Source organism: Cyclopterus lumpus, chromosome 24, assembly GCF_009769545.1.
Source record: "Cyclopterus lumpus isolate fCycLum1 chromosome 24, fCycLum1.pri, whole genome shotgun sequence".
NCBI lineage: Eukaryota > Metazoa > Chordata > Actinopteri > Perciformes > Cyclopteridae > Cyclopterus > Cyclopterus lumpus.
Window position 1 is genome coordinate 20374491 of NC_046989.1, and position 17728 is coordinate 20392218.

Here is a 17728-nt window from a genome sequence, read left to right on the forward strand (position 1 = left end):
AAGCGCCATGTGCACCAAGGCATGAACGCAGCATGTAATGGGGTTTATCAGACAGCAGCTCTGCTTACTTGTTTATTTGAACACACACAGCAGGCTGAGTAATTGCGTAAAAGGCCTGTCGATTTGTGCTGAGAGCATTCTAATTAGCTCTCCTTCAACCTCTCCACAACAAGCTCTCTCCGAATGACAAAGCAATTTTGCTTTGATTAGAAAATTAATGACTTCCTCTCCAAATTGTGAGGCCAATGATGGGACTGCTGGTGCTGATGGGAGTGCACCTCCCTCCCTGGCACCATGAACGGGATGTGCCCTGCACAAGTTGGTAAAAGTCCAAAGACAGAAGCAGGAAGAGTATCTCAGCCTTCTGGTGTAAGGAGGCCCTGACTGGCCACTGCTGGCTACCTCTCTCTCACTCTCTGCTAATACTTTCTGATAAAACATACAGTCACCTACAAAGTTACAGCATCATCTCAGTATTGTAATGTCTCTTTCTCATTCAAAGGGAGAAACTTGACAGAATGAAGTGGAGCTCGTCGTGGAAAACACCTGCAAGTGACTTTTGAAAGTGTGTGTGCTTGGATTCACGTGTTCAAGACTGACGAGCCAGCTTTGAGTGGTGCTGCCATCTAGTGGTGAATATATGAACTGATGCCCACACTGCATCCGATGCCCATGACATGATTCATTCATCGTATAAGCCGGTGGGTGAATAAACACATTGCTACATCACGTACTCATCCTTTAATTTGTGAAAAAGGGCAACATGCAATTAAACATTAAGACAGCATCCCCAACCTTTACATTATCTTCAAATGTGGGTAATGTATTGCTCAGTTTAGCTATACATTTAGATAAAAAGGAAGTGTTTAACATGATTAACAACATCAGGCAGAAATCAAAGAGTATGTGATGTAAATGTGTTGATGCTGTTTGCATCATTGCATAGACTACATGGTCATAGACACTGAATCATCCATTCAGCTGCAGACCTAATCATCCATTCCAATAACCTAATTATGTCCATAAGACAAATGTAGGCATTTAAAAAAAATCAGACTGACAAAAATACTGGTACACAATGATGAAGAGTGACATTTTTACCCAACAGTGCGTCACGCAACATCCCCCCCCCCCCCCCCCCCCCCCCCCTCCCCCCTCTCCTCCTGCTCAGGACTTTCATACGTAGCTGCTCCTTTTCCTTTAGATTAAAAGCTCCACTGGCAATGCCTGCAGTTTATTTAGCCTTCATAAGCTGTGCAAGCCCTCTGCTGACCTTGTTTGGTCCAGTCTCTGTCTGAACTCCATCCCGGTGCTGGCAAAGAGGAGCACTGATCAGGAGGGACTCCACTCTGGGAGGGCCAGATAGCAAACCCCACGGCTTCAACAACACTGGGTTAAGGTCAGTGTTAAAGGTTAAAGGAGAATTTAGCAACAAATACAACCACTTTCTCTTAGTGTCTTTTGCTTCTAGCCTTTCTATTTTTTGTGCCCATATTATTTTACGACCGTGTAACCAATCCATTTATGGAAAGAGTCTGTGAATGACACACACCAATGACCAGTCAGGGATGACCTGTCTCCTGAATTGACAAATGGCGTTCTGCCCATACACAAACACACATCCGTGTAATGCAAACTGATCCCTTTGCTCAGAACAGCTGCAGAGGGAAAAGCAACAACATTCACTGTATAACCGTATTTGACAAGTAAGGAGTGAATGGCAATAGACTAATCTAAGACCGTCTCCCTGCCATCTATACCCTCAGGTGACACATAGTAAAGAAGCCATGTGAGATTGTCATATCAGGGTGCCGGGCTGCAGTGCAACAATGAATAAGCAAAGTGCCACTATAGCATTGCGTCGCTTTGTATTGTGCCTCATGCAGTAAACGTCCTCTCGAGTATCTCAATTTGTGTGTGTGTGCGTGTGTGTGTGCGTTTGTGTGTGTGTCTGTGTGAATGTGTGCATTCACCAGACTGGGAAGTGGCAGGCTGCTGACCCACTTTGAGTTGTTTTCATTTTTCATTCACTCCCCATGAACAGCCACAAGGCTCTTGCTTTCTCTCCACTTATCTCTCTTGTTTTCCCTTCTTCCCATTCTCCTCCCATTATTTACCTGGTAATAACTTTGACATGAATCATTTTCGGCAGGGAGGAGCTCAGCTTTGAGAACAAACTCCTGCTACAAGAGCCAGTGAGAGGAAGAGATACTTCATTTTGATTCACAAAGCTCAAGCAACTGATGGGTTACGAGTGCTCACTGTATCTCCATGTTTACCCTTTGAGAGATTTTTAGTATAAAACCTCAGCATCTAAGGAGGGAAGGGAACATGAGATACTGTATGCAGTAACTCTGTTGGTTTTCTTCAAATGAAGATTGTGAGACAAAGATAGAGGTAAGAGTGCAGTCAAACAAATCTTCCATGAAGGCATTGATTGGACTGCAGATTCTAGATAATGCCCTGAACTGTTGTGTGTACAAATGGAAAAATCATGAAATTATGTCAAGCTTAACTGATTTGGAAATTTATAGTTGACAATATTTTTTGGTAAAGAACCTTGAATATAACGGCTCAGTATTGTTTCAGAATGTCGGCGGTGATTCTGAAAGAAATGTGACAATTAGTAATTGCTTCAAACCTTTTCATTTTTTATATCAGGGAGGTCTGAGTCTCTGGATTTACAATATTAAAAATAAAGATATGCAATATGAATGATAGATAATACAATAAAATCTAAATATATTACCCAGCCTGAGATGAGCTTAATAAATAGGGTAATAGGGTTGTCATTACAAAGGAGCTTCACTGATTGCATGTCTTCCCCATTTTCACTATCATATTTGAAACCGTCACTTGGATACGGAAAACACCTGCGATGGTGAATGTCCACTGGCATTCTATGCTAGGCACAAGAGCCCTGTTACATTGGTGACAGTGAAGGCAGGATGTTAAAGTCTATCAAAATAGAGGAAACACCTCAAGACCCACTAACAGATAGAATAATGATCTATTAGAGGACTAAGGACGTCTGGGCCATAGAGGCTGCAGCTTGAGATGGTTCTGCATTGTAAAATAAAGTGATTACACACTGCGTGTGTGATTTTTGCTCAGTGTACAATTTAAAGTTGTGTCACACTACCTCTAACAAGGAAATAACAGTAACTGTCATTCCAGCTATTTTCAGGTATCCCTGAAGAGGCGTTTAGATTAGTTCAGGTTTAATTTGGTTTGCTAAAATTACTTGTATTCCATCTTTTTGTCCTTCAGAGAATTGCCTGCAAGTGCAACATGATATTACTTAGCTTCTCTCTATTTCCCATATTGATTCAAAAGTGTGAACACAGCATTTACTGGTTCAGAAAATGGTCTGTGTTCTTGTGCATTTGATGCTTCAACACATGATTCAGTCAACCAGAAGTAAGCAAACAAATGTCATAATGTAGGCTGAGGTTGGACATCACAGACACCTTTGAATAAGAAATGAAAACATCTGAAGGCTAAACCCTGTAACAAGCTTTCCCTGCTCTACTTGTTGCTGTATACAGTAAATGAAGATCACAGCTTTACGAGGACCGGCCTAATAGGTTTCCAGCGTGATGTTCTGTGATAAGGAATCGGTTGCACCTGCTCAATTGTAACTTCATGCAACGTACTTATTTCTAAATTAAAGTGGGTTCAACCAAACAAACATACACACAACATAAGTCTTCGATGAAGATTATGTGTTTCTTAATATTTACATCCAACTGCCAGGTGTAACTGTTGCATAACTCATAGACTGTAAGAAGTGGAAGTAGTCACTATGATGTCACCCATTGGTTTGTGCACTATGGCTAAGCATTTTGACCATTGCCATCTTGTTTTTTTGCAACCAAAAGTGATACAAGAGGGAAAAACTAAGTACAACCGAACGTTGAATAAAACATTTGAAGGCGATCAAAATGTTACAATCAACTTTAATAAAGTGACAACACACTGTTGAAGAGTAAAAGTTGGACGAAAGACGAAAACACGGACAACTCCCAGACCAGACAACTGCATGGCAATGACCTGTCAATCACCTTGTAGCCCCGCCCAAAAGCAAACCCTACGTTATGATTATTTTGACTCCAAATGGACCATTAATTACAATGTTTACTGAGGGAATAAATCAAGAGACAAGTAGAGTAATTTTCTCATAGACTTCTATACAATCAGACTTATTTTTGCCACCAGAGGAGTCGCCCCCTGCTGGCCAGCAGAAAGAATACAAGTTTAAGGCAGGGCTTTAAAAGACTTGCCTTTTCTGAACTGGAGGTTGCTGCCTGGGCTAATTGAACCAAAAATGTCAGCCAGCATAATGGGATGTTTCCCCATCACACAAATCATAACTCAGAATCGTTCCACATATATGCAGATGAAAATACAGTAGGCAAAGTAATACCTACATTTGTAAAGGATTAGCAGTCAATTTAAATAGCATCCGTTTTAAAACTGTAGTATAGATAAAGCTTGTGATGCTGCAGTGACTTCCTGTTTACTTAGTTTACTTTTGATTGCATGACACCACGGATGTTTCCTACAAATCGATTTACACATACTCAAGTTTTAATGGTGTATCCAGATTTATAAAATTATTTAGATGTTCTAAAGAACTCAGAGAAGGACTTTACCTAAAAAAACTCCAGAAGAGATTTAAGAATATCTGATGCAACCCGGTCCTAGCTTGTGATCATGAGTGTCAAGCCGTAACAATCACTAAATGATGATTGCTTGTGTGTCAGTTCAGTTTGCGCTCCACCGGTTGGATCTGTCTTTGCCCTTGACCCTTTGTGCACTCACTGGAGATGGAGCGTACAATGTCAATGAGGTACCGCAGAGCAAGTGTTGTTTTCCTCTGCCCCACTGACTTCTATTGCTGGGAGCATTTACATAGCTAGCGCGCCCTGCCACCTCCATGTTGGATCGCATCAAAGCCCTCTGCCACAAGCACGTGGACGCCCCCTCCGATTGGTAGTGTGCCTAAGACGTTACCTTGTTTTCATGGTCTGACCTTAAGCTGATCAGTGTATATTCCACTAAACTGCTCCTTAGTCAAAAGAGAATTAGCCTTGGCCTTAGCCTCTGTCTTTGATTTGTAAGTCCCACTCCGGACACTTTTCTCATATATTTAATCCAAAAGATCGCTTTGGGTATTTATATAAATTAATCAATATAATAAGACCATTATTTTAAGTTTTCCAAATAACTGAATCAAAACGTCTCCCATCATCATCAAGCTAACACTCGAAAATCATGAGCGCTGTTTCCAAGCCCCCTCAAGGGTGATTTCAGTTGAGTGGTGAAACGACACCCGCTCCATCGGTCACCCTGCAGCAAGTGAGCGGCAGGCAGAACGGTATGGAGCTCCTCAATGCCAAATGCTCCCAGATGATTGGGTTTATTAAAAGATTTCTTGTCCCGTGCCACTGCCCAGTGATTGATCTCCTTTGACGTGTCCTTTTACCCTGTGTCACATTAATAAACGACGTCTCTGCTGAGAGACTGACAGACTGACCCTCTTCCTCCTCCTCTTCCTCCTCTGAAAAACATGAGGAAGCGAAAGGAAGAAAGATAGGCAGAGAACAGAGAAAGAGGAGATAGTGAGATGGAAAAGATGCAGACAAACAGATAAAAGCATTAGCAGTGAATGCAAGAAAGAAGGAGAGAACGTGAGTGAGTCAGAAACCGCAAAAGGCAAAGTATAGAAAGACCAACAAGTACCACTCATTGGCAGCAGGGATGTAACTTGTATTGCTCATGATAATGGCAGAAGAGTCAAGATATTCATCACATTTATCACAACAGCAGGGGCCTGTTATAGTAACATTACATAATTCTCCCATTCCATAGCAAAACCCATTTTGCAAGCGTTAATGTTCTCCCTGTTTAGTAGCCTCAAGTGAAACATATAGTATGGCTTTATGGCAACTGAGACTGGAACAGCTTGAGGGTTTCCTTCAAGCCGTTTTACACAGGATAATGTTGGCTGCCTTTCACGCTTATGCTTCTGCATTGCACTGTACGTAGAACCAGGTGGAATCAGTTAACCACCCGGAAAAATCCAACCACTCATAACCACTGTATGAGTAACCCTGGTGTGAGAGACTGGAATCAAACAAGTGCTTTTTAGTCACACTAAGAATAGCCTAGGCCGTGGTCCATTATCAATGCCCTTGCTTTAAAAACTCAAATCTACAGTGAGAAAGAACTTTGAGCGATATCATAGTAAACCTTAGACGAGCAGTACGGAGGAAAAAACTAATTGCTACAATGTCTTGATATCTGAAATGTGGACATGTTAAGTATTTAAAAGTAAAGCAACTTGCTAGAAACAAGCAAAAAATACTGTTCAGAGGTGAATTGTCTCTGACACTCATTCTCACATTTTCCATTTTCTTTTAAAAAAACAACACAATTTGATAGAAAAACCGTGGCTCTTGCTAGCTAACAGGACCAGTGAGAAATGGCAGCCAGTTGCAGTAACAATGCTGGATTGAGACTGCACAAAGTTAGCTCATGACAGTACCGAGAAATCGAGTGTGTGATTTCTAAAAACGTAAATGAACAACATAAGTTCAAAGCGCAGAAGCCCCTAGCACAAAAGTACAATCTGCATAGAAAAAGAAGTGTTAGCATAAACCGTGTTTGTGAACAGAAGCTCTGTCATTGTGACTACTCTATTACTAATGTCAGCATTTATGAGATTCTTCCACTTTACCATACACTGATACATTACACACCATATGCTAGATGTGTTAGGTTTCATCCAAAATACACATATTAGATGACTGCAATCTAACAATTCTCCAAAAGAAACCATGTAAATAAAAGATTTAGTCAGAATTATTAGTATATTTGCCATTGGTAATGAAAAATGTTTGTTTAGGGGTATTGCCTAATTTCATTGGTCTACTTGTGCTCATGCAAATTTATTCTGATACTGATATGAATCTGTATGTAATGATTCCTACAGGATACTTGTGTGTAAGCTGCTCACAACACGGGTCTGTATTACATTGCTTATTGATGATAGTAATAAGATGTAAAAATACTGTCACTTTTCAAATTGCTTTACTTTGAATAAATTACAAAGGTTTTCTACCCGTGTCTGTTGCCCTTTGGCATCATGGTAACAAGGATTTCAGGCAAGCTCTTTCCCATAGAAATGTCAGTCATTTGTAAACTATTTAGTACTAATCCTTATTATTTCACCTTCCTTGTTTAATGACATTTAATTGACTCAGTGTAGGCTGCAAAGAGACACGAAAAGCAAAATGAAGTTCTTTATGAGAGAAACCATGAGATCTGCTGGTTATGTGACCTCAGTATTTGTCCCCAAATGCATGTTTCAAAGCTTGTCAAAGCACAACAAGTGTCAAGCTATATAGTAATTTAAAATGGTCAACACATGTAGTTTTAAGAAACAGATCAAGGTCAGGTTATGGGTTTCATTAAACAACTTGTATTGAACACTGGCATGCTCCTGAACAAACATTTTAAATTATGAACTGGTGGTGGATTAAGATATTTTAGAAGTACCACGATGAAAAAATAAAAAAGTTCCACATTGGAAGTAGGAACAACAAAAGCAACAACACACACATCCATAAATGTATTAATGTCCAAGGCCCCTCAAAGTCTCTATGACCTCCGACAGGCCGCCCACAGCAACAGTTATGTCCTAGCTCATTGGAGTCCTGCATTTAGAAGAAATAAAATAAAAAATCCCCAAAACGACAAATAACTTAAACAGTAACATCTTATAGAACATGGTGAAGCAATGTCTACTGTATTCTCTCCCACTTAAATTGAAAGTGAAAACCAAATAGAAAATCATGCCAAAAAGATAAATATCTTTCTAGAATAGCCTACATAATCAACCATAGACACGTTTGCCTGTGCTATTCTTTCTATCGAAGCACTGCGCATGCCCAGCTCATTGCTAAGGAAGAAAGGGGGAAATGTCTCTGACAAGGTGAGTACCGCGACCAGGCCTTCTGAGTTTTTTATTTCATACAATTGCATCAAATGTCGTTTCCACTTAACTTTATGTGATGAGTATGTTGCCGTTAATATTTTACATTAATGTTTTTGGTTTTGTCTGCTATCGTTTCCTTGTTTTTACCGAAGCTAATGGCATCAGCTAATGCTAGCTAGCTAAGATTGTATGTCGTAAGCTAGCTAGCATTAGCTTCACAGCACGCAGCCAGAATCAACAACACGGGTTTATCTAGTGATGTGATGCTACACGCTTCAGTGTGGTTAATGGAGACCGTAACAATGTATTGTCCGACTGTTCGTTACTCAGTTGAATTTCTGTTTTAACGCCTAAAGTAAGTATAACGTTACCCGGTGCCACTATTGGCTTACGAACGCTGGGGTTTAACTTAACAGCAGCTAAGATAACGTTACTGTACAAATAATCGAACAAACAGGTCTTAATGTGTGTTCAGTTTTCTACCGGCGCCGACCCAGCTGTCTCAGGACCAGCTGGAGGCAGAGGAGAAGCTCCGGGCCCAGAAGTCCTACTCTAACGCCCTGGTTTCGTCCCGCAAGGAGCCCCCTCAGTATGAAAACAGAAAAGGCTGGGTGCCTCGCTCACTTGAGGTAAATCAGTTTTAAGTGTTTTCTCAGTACTCATTAATTTGTTCAGAGTTTTGTTTGGTGGTTGGGGTTATTGTGTGGGGGCCCCACACCTGGATGGTAAACTAAATGTAGAGGAGCATCTGTCAGAGCTATGCAATACCTAAGTCCATTGTCTAAGTTCGACTGTAAATGTTTTGTTTCTGTAGGACTTCGGAGATGGAGGAGCTTTCCCGGAGATCCACGTTGCCCAGTTTCCTCTGGAGATGGGTAGGAAGAAGAAGACATCCAATGCCCTGGCAGTACAGGTTGATGCAGAAGGAAAGATCAAATATGACGCCATCGCCAGACAAGGACAGGGCAAGGATAAGGTATACAGGCAAATGAAAAATGTATCAAGGATTCAAGAATCCATTTATTGTCTTATTTTATCCATCTTGTTTTACTGTTAGCTATGTGGATAATCATAGGCGGGGATCGTCTTAATGTCAGCTGCATTTAATCCAACCCCACACTTCTTTCATTCCAAAGTTGATTAATGTATTCTGTTATATGCCATTAGTGCTCCAGTAATGATAACAAAGATCAAAGTTGACAAATAATGTAGCAAAATGTTTGGGAGCCACCGACTGCAGCATGTACATGCGCCGTCGTTGCCATAGCATGTCCATGCTTAACTTGAAAAATATCACACATAGATTAAACTTCATGTCTGGTCTAATACTGCCTGAAGATGGTAGTTTAGGTCATTGAGTGGACACACATTAAAATAAGCTCTGTAGCAAACACAAGTTTATGATATTTGCATGTTTAGTTAAGCAGGTTTTTGGAAGTGAAAATGCAATCAGCAGAAGCAAAAAATCTGCTTTTGGCTATAAACGAACTACACCACGGTCACATTAGTGCGAGTATCAACTAGTGATGTGATGCCACATAACAAGGCTATAAAGGCAGACTAGTCGGCATTGGGACTTTTTGCGTCTCATTTAGCCACTTATTGGCAACTAAGCTTCAAAATTCACGAGTGGGAAATTTATTAATTTAAATGTCAAATGTATCTCTTCAGCTTGTTTAACACACAGACCTTTCTTCAGGCATATAACCAAACCCCCATCCAAAAAACTCATTGATAAAACGAGGGACTTATTCGTGTAGCACTCAATGCCAGTGTTTCATTCTTATTGCTATTAATCACCTACATTAACTATAACTTGATACAACATTTTGTCATTCACAGAATACACACGTACTCTGTACCATGATGCACATTGTCAAAACAATCCATTGCCATGGTTCATGTCAATTTCAGATGTGTTTCACCAACAATCTTAGTTTGCTTCATGAGTTAATCTAGTAATTTCCCATCTTTCATTGTTGCAGGTGATCTTCAGTAAGTACACTGACCTTCTACCAAAAGAAGTTCTTAATGATGACACTCCAGAACTACAGAAGCCGGATGAGGAGGCTGTAAAAGAGGTAAGCCATGCATTGTGTATTTATGAAAAACTGAGTTACAAGCAGGTTAACATCAGATCAAGTTCTTCATGGGACTATAACCTTGAATACTCAAAGATCATATTATATATTATTTACATTATTTACCAGGGGAGAGTAGTCAGTATTAATGTTATCCATTGCACTGCAAAGATGAAGCAGATGTTACTGTGTACTAAATATAAAAAATAGTAACATTTAATCAGAAATGACCTGCTTTTGACAATCTTTGATTGAGTTACTTTACCGAGTTAAAATGAGGTAACTCTGATAATCAGTCTAAATGTGGTCGTCATTGTGTGTTCTGTGCAGCTGACGGAGAAGACCCGCAGTGCCCTGGACAAGCAGGTGTCTCAAAAGATTGCTGCTGCCATGCCTGTAAGAGCTGCAGACAAACAAGCTCCTGCCCAGTACATCAGGTATGTATTGAATCAGGGCTGCACATCAAGTACATGCAATCTTTTACTTGCCAGATAGCCAAACATACTTGACAAATAATTAAAATGTAGGCCCTTTTGAAAATAGATCAAATTAACATGGCGTTTGAAAACTTGACAAAATAAAGTCAACAATTATGAATTGTATCCTTTTACTTTGTTGTTGTGTATGTTTATTGCTAATTTGCATAGAAACAATCGATTCAAATTATAAGTGGGGCCTTGTGGGGCGACTATGGGTCAGTGGTTAGCATGCCCGTCTTTCAATCAAGGGGTTGGCAGTTCAATCCCCGCCCTAGTCGATGTGTCCTTGAGCAAGACACTTAACCCTGCATCGCTCCCTGTAGCTGTGTCTACGGTGTATAATGTAAAGTGTCTTTGAGTATCTAGAAAAGCACTATATAAATTAAATGGATTATTATTATTATAAAGAAATTAATGATTGAAAAAGCAAGTGTTAGTTAAGAAGTTAAACAAGTCATATTTCCATCTTGAATATCTTATTTTTCTATGAAAACATCTATCAAACCACTATATTTATTGTATTTAGTTTCTCACCATAAACTACATTTTACATGATGTCATTTGAACACATCATGTTAACATAGTAATTTACCTTTGCCCAAGACTGATTTGTATTGCACACTATGCTGTCGGCTGAAGAGCCGGCCACTCATTGGTATAAGTATCATGATGGGATAACAGGCCTACATTTCTGATTTAAGTTGGTTGTTCCACATGTTGCTATGCTGTTACCTCTGTTATTTAGCCAAACAGGTCTGTGCTGCTAACGTTAACTCCTCTTGGAAATGTATTTGTACAGATTTGTAGGATTTGTGCTTTGTAGCCATGCTACACTGACATCATGTAGGAATAAAGGTAATGATGAGGCAGACTCCGGTTAAGACACTCAATGTTATGAAACACGTGTCCTGTATTTGTTTATATGTGTAAAGTTAAATGTTCTATGTATTGTGACATATTTCTTACTCCTTGTCTCTCCCCAAGATACACCCCGTCCCAGCAGGGAGTGGCTTTTAACTCTGGGGCAAAACAGAGGGTGATCCGCATGGTGGAAATGCAGAAAGATCCAATGGAACCACCACGATTCAAGTAAGTAAACATGTGTCCAACACAGTAACTTGAAGATTTTGATTATACAGGGTAGTTGATTAGGGCTGTAACGATTTGTTTGTCCTGAACCTTCAAGGTACGATGCAAGCCAATTATGCTGTATGTAGAATGATTCAATTCAGTTTATTTTATACAGCCCAATATCACAAATTACAAATTATCCTCAGAGGGCTTTACAGTCTGTACACATACGACATCCCTGTCCCAGGACCTCACATCGAATCAGGAAAAAAATAGAAAAAAACCTTTTGCAGGGAAAAAAAGGAAGAAACTTTCAGGAGAGCAACAGAGGAGGATCCCTCTCCCCAGATGGACAGAAGCAATTTATTACAACACATTCAATGATGCATGTAATGTGGAACCCAAGTTGAGTTCCACATTACACACTTGAGTTCCATCTGGAAACCTTTAGCTGTACGCCATTAGCAGCATATGCTAAGGTTGGCAGAAAAAGTTGATTGACGTGCGTCTCGCAAAGGTGAGCACAAATGAAATGGCTGAGCTGGAAGACCCACCTGCAGGTTCCTGTTGCTCTGCCCTTGTTGGGGTTGTGAATAGAAATGCATTAAACACGCATTCAACAACTTGCACCCAGATGTGCTGATAACTTGGCTGATCAATGTGCGAGTGCTTGGAATGTTGACATTTAGCCACGCCTGAACTAATTGAAACGCCCCGAATGGAAATTGTATGCATGTAATCATTTGTTATACTTTGGATTTTGGCGTTTTCAATTTCATAGCATAAGAGATGCATTTCACATTTATAGCCTATTCTGACCTGTTGGGAAAGTGTTTGTTCAGTAGGTTCCTTATTGAAAATATGACAAAAGTTTACCAAAGTTTCTCATGGGACAAATGCTACTTCAGTACCCAGCAAGAGGATTTTCTCTTTGACAATTACAAAATAAATGAAAAGAAACTTATCTTTTATGTTTTATTGTTCCTGCAGTGAACCCTTATTCCTAAACTGTGACTTCTGTGTTCCGTTACAACCGCAGTATTTAATGAAATTAGTCTCACTCACTTTTTGGGGCTGTTGTGGACACGCTTATCCACCATTTTAATTCATAATGTCAATATTACTTCATGATACGTTGATGTTTTGTGTGAAGAATGCCCATTTGAAGTTTTTAATGTTGTTTGTTTATCCATTGGAATATAGCTTAGTAATAGCCCAAGGAAATCTAAGTGAGAATTCAGTACTAACAAGTCTGATTGGATTCAAAAGATATTGGACAGCTCAAGTTTTTCTTTTGAACAAACATGTTAAATGAAACTTGACGACACGTCATTTGTTGTAAATGATACTTTTGACTGTCAGTCTGACAAATGCTAAAGAAATATGGCAATTGTATGTTTCAGGATCAACAAGAAGATTCCTCGAGGACCTCCTTCTCCCCCCGCCCCTGTCATGCATTCTCCAAGCAGAAAGGTACAGTTGGCTGAAATTTTAGAAACATTGTGCTTCTCAGTGCCTTTCAGTGATATTGAAAAATGTAAATGAATTTGCTTGAATATTCCAAAAGCTGTTGTGTGTGACAGTTGTTCTCCCTTTGTTGTAGATGACAGTTAAGGAGCAGCAGGAATGGAAGATTCCTCCATGCATCTCCAATTGGAAAAACGCCAAGGTAATGTGACACCAGAATGAGTTTGGACTTGATTTAAATGTCAAACGCATTGTGAGTAGGTCATGCAGGTATTTGATATTGTTTTCCAGGATCATTGATTGTTTAGTGTTTGTTACATTGTATACATGTTTTTTAGGGCTTGTGATCTTGACATGGTAATTCCAGTGTCATTGCCCTGCTTCTCTGCTTATTTGTTCCTTTTCATGTGCTCCATATCTTTCAGGGCTACACCATTCCTCTTGACAAACGTCTGGCTGCTGATGGGAGGGGGCTGCAAACCGTTCACATCAATGAAAACTTTGCCAAGCTGGCTGAGGCCCTCTACATTGCCGATAGAAAGGTACTCCACCATTGTCCCCGATTTTTTAAAATGTGCTTCAGAATGTTTGCTGTGCTTGCAATGTATTACCTTTTTACCCATATTTAAATTGCATATTAAAATGCTGATTGTTTCCATAGGCCAGAGAGGCAGTGGAGATGAGAGCCCAGGTAGAAAAGAAGATGGCCCAGAAGGAAAAGGAAAAGAAGGAGGAGAAACTGAGGGAATTGGCCCAAATGGCCAGAGACCGCAGGGCAGGGATCAAAAGCCATGGGGACAAAGGTGAGTCCTCAAAACAATGAACAGTTGTCATGTCCGTTTGTCTTTTTCTGTTTTTTGAAGCACGTGTGACTATTCTGTGTGGTTTTCTGAGTGAGTGGGGCAGACTGTTGCCAATGCGTTTGCCAAGTTCCAAATCTGTAACAAGAGTGTCATGGTGACAACATTTTTCACCCTGCCAGTGTGGACAGGACTAGTAAACTGTGAAATGTTTCTGCTTCCCTGCTGATAATTCACATGTATTTTGAGAAGAGAAATCAGTGTTTCATGTCCTGTTTTAGTGCATGCTTTTTGAATGACTGTGGATAAATCATATCTCATTGAATCAGATTGCAAAGTCTGTGTTTACAATTTAAAATCTGTCAGCTGTGGGTGTTTTATTTGCAAGTTTACTGACAACTGCTAAGTTTCTCTTCACCTCATGGTCCCTCTCCTGCTGTGTATCAATCCCCTGCCTCGTATTTCTTCCATTCCTATACCATCTATTTCTTCCACCATCCCCAATCGCCTTCAATCTGTCTTCTCACCTATCTTGTCATTTCTCTGCCTCTTTCTTTTCACCTCTGCTTTGCAGGCACAATTTCACATCATCTTTCCTCGTGTGGTTTTATTGTTAAAAAAATCCTCATTGTTTCTTTGCAATTCCCTCCCCCCAAATCTCACACGTCAGGTGGCGAGGACAGCGAGGTCAGGGAGCGTGACGAGATCCGCCACGACAGAAGGAAAGAGAGACAGCACGACAGGAACATTTCCAGGGCTGCTCCTGATAAGAGGTGCTGGACGTGTGTGTGTCTTGTCCTAGACTACATTTTATTTGCTGTGTGTCCTTATTATATTTTATTTGCCGTTGGAACGGAATATTATTAATGCAACTACGTTGACAGTTTCTATTTTCCTGTCTTTAAGTCATCATTTTCTGTGTCAGTAGTTTTTGCCTTGACTGAGCTACATTTCCGACCTTGTTCTCCGTCCCAGGTCGAAGCTGCAGAGAGACCAGGACCGGGACATTAGCGAGCTCATCGCTCTGGGCGTTCCCAACCCTCGCTCTGCCGGTGAGGCCCAGTACGACCAGCGGCTCTTCAATCAGAGCAAGGTGAGAAATATACTATCCATCAATATAGTCTGCAATGATTTGTTTTTACTGGACACGCATCTGATCATGTACAAGAGAAAAGGCCACGCTCTGCAACATGAAGGAAACCGTTGCAACAATAGAGTTATGGCCCTGTCGGTTCCAGCGTAATGAAAACCAAAAGTTTGACTGGAGTGGCAGTGGTTTGTGTTTTGCTGGCTTGGGGGTGGTATTGATATCCTCAGTCACAGGACAAACTTGATGGATGATGGTGTTTTCACAATATTTAAGTGGGTAATTTGATAACAAAAGACGAGAAGACACGGATCATAATGTTCTTGGGTTCAAAAAGGGGAAACCGGTCTGAATCTTGATGTGCACTTGCGTCTCTTTTCTAAAAGCCCCTCTTCCCCTCTCCCAGGGTATGGATAGTGGTTTTGCCGGTGGCGAGGATGAGACCTACAACGTGTACGACCAGCCGTTCCGCGGCAGCAGAGACATGGCTTCTAACATCTACCGGCCCAGCAAGAATATAGACAAGGACGCCTACACGGATGACTTTGACACACTAATGCACAACAACAGGTAATTTTCAGTAGATTTGAGTTTAATATTTACATGATTAGAATCAGAATCAAAGATACTTTAACATGTGTTACTTTACAGTTGGAATAGTATAAATAAGAATATGAGTACAGTATAAAAGTAGTAATTATAGATGAGATAGTTTCTGATTCTCAACCAGCCAGGAGAAAACAAATGTAACGCTGTTGATCAGAGAGACAACTGAAGGTTGATTCAGGAATACGCAATACGTTTGTGCTCACAGCGTAGTTTGTGTTTCGAAACCTTGTGCATACCTGCATATTAATGGGGTAGATGTGAAACTCTAAAACTATACTTTCAGATTGAATGTTAATATAATAAGTGTAATGTGTATTGAAGCACATCCAAAGGTTAATAACTCAACAGCGATATAAAGTTCCTGTAACACAACTTTTCTTATATAATGGATAATCTGAATAGTTTGAACAAGCCTGCTGAAGTTTGAACCGTAAGTATAATTGTACAACATAACAATAAAGGCCTGAAGGTAATTCTGCATTCATTTGAAGCACGAGGTGAGCAGGCACATGATGTCCGAGCAGGGGCTCTTGTCCTCGGGGCAGCAGTGCCACACTCTGCTAGCTGAGCATGGCCCGGCCCGTATGTTTGGTCACCCGCGTGTGGGTGCCCTCTAGGAATGTTTGGCTGGCTGCACGGCTGCAAAACATAGAACCTCTTTGACTTAAGCAAATTCCCTGAGACCTACAAACATATGTTCCATGGAAAAATCCTATATTTCTTCTCATAGACAATTTGATTGAACAAGAAGCAACTTGCGAGCAATTAGCTTGTGCATTCAAGACTGTGTCCTCCTGCTTTGAGGACAAATAAAGGACAAGAAAACAAGCAACAGCAACCACTAAGATTGTCAATGAGCACAGTTTAATGGCAACTCGGTGAGAGAAACTTTAATTAGTTGCACCCTGTAATAATCTTTTCCTTTTCACTGTCAGGTTCGTTCCAGACAAAGAGTTCTCAGGTGCCGACCACGGGCAGAGGCGGGAAGGGCCAGTCCAGTTTGAGGAGGATCCCTTCGGTCTGGACAAGTTCTTGGAGGAGGCCAAGCAGCACGGCGGCTCCAAGAGGCCGTCCACCAGCAGCCGCTCAAAGGACGACTACCACGACAAGAAACGCAGGAAGGAGTGAGCGTCCATGGATGGCTGCTCACATGTTGGAGGACGGGGAGGCGGTCTGCTCCCTCTCAAAGGCTGAGAGGTGTTTTAATATCTCTGTCGGATTTGAGAGAAGGCAATAGATTTACGCTTAATATGACATGATTAAACACATTACATAATGTGCAAGTGGAGCTAAAGTGATAGCTGCTCTGTGTAAGATCAGCCTCTGCATCTGAAAACGTCTCTCTGTCCAGCAAAGTCATTTCAGACATGGTCCGGGATATGTTGACCCTGGAAATGTGTAGATTTTAGTTTTAATCTTTTTTTTACTTCTTTTTTTTTTTTAACCAATGCAGAGTAAAAACAGGACCTGTTCATATTCATGTGTTTTTTTTCCTTTCTCATTTATCCCCCACCTTCTCTCCACCCTTTGAGGGTTTGTCTACTCTGTTGTGTTTAACCCTCCGGTGTATTTGTGAGCCCAGTTAAAGCTGGTATTGGAGGGAAGATATGTACAGCAGTATAAAGGTATCTGTAAGATTTGAAGCAAACCAGCTTTATAATTCTTGTATATTACTGCCAATGGAATAAATTTCATACAATGTACAATTCCCCCTCCCCCTCTGTGTTTCTTATTAATAATTAAACAATTGTGTATGGTATTTGGAAATAACACTTTAGGTTTTCTCATTTTATTCAGTTCAGAGTTAGTTAGTTGTGTACTTAAAGTTTTCTCGCAGTAGATTTCCCTTATTTTAATCACTTACTGAATAATTCATCCCATTTACATAGATGATTAAATGCCTAAAATGTATTTAGAGAAGCCATCTATTACAAAGTGTGACATTTTACCATAAATGGGCACTGCGATTATTAGAACAAAACTGGTTCCATTAATTATGATTCATGCAGTCTGACAGTTATATTTTCCCCGGCTGCGGAAAATAATCAATAGGGCATTACACAGCTCAGCAAACTCCCAAATCTCTGCACATTGCCAACGTTCACTCCTGCCTGAATATGGCTCAGACAGTT

The 17728-nt window shown here is 40.5% G+C and overlaps 1 protein-coding gene across 1 annotated transcript; it reads left to right on the forward strand.

Moving 5' to 3' along the window:
• Positions 1–7884: 7884 nt before the first annotated feature.
• On the forward strand, positions 7885–17304 carry snw1 (SNW domain containing 1). Its single transcript, XM_034527735.1, has 14 exons — positions 7885–7999; positions 8478–8631; positions 8817–8978; positions 9988–10083; positions 10414–10520; positions 11547–11651; positions 13037–13106; positions 13237–13302; positions 13526–13642; positions 13762–13903; positions 14571–14673; positions 14876–14993; positions 15394–15557; positions 16532–17304. The coding sequence occupies exons 1-14, from the start codon at positions 7986–7988 to the stop codon at positions 16722–16724; spliced, it is 1611 nt and encodes a 536-aa protein (XP_034383626.1). The 5' UTR covers positions 7885–7985; the 3' UTR covers positions 16725–17304.
• Positions 17305–17728: the final 424 nt, after the last annotated feature.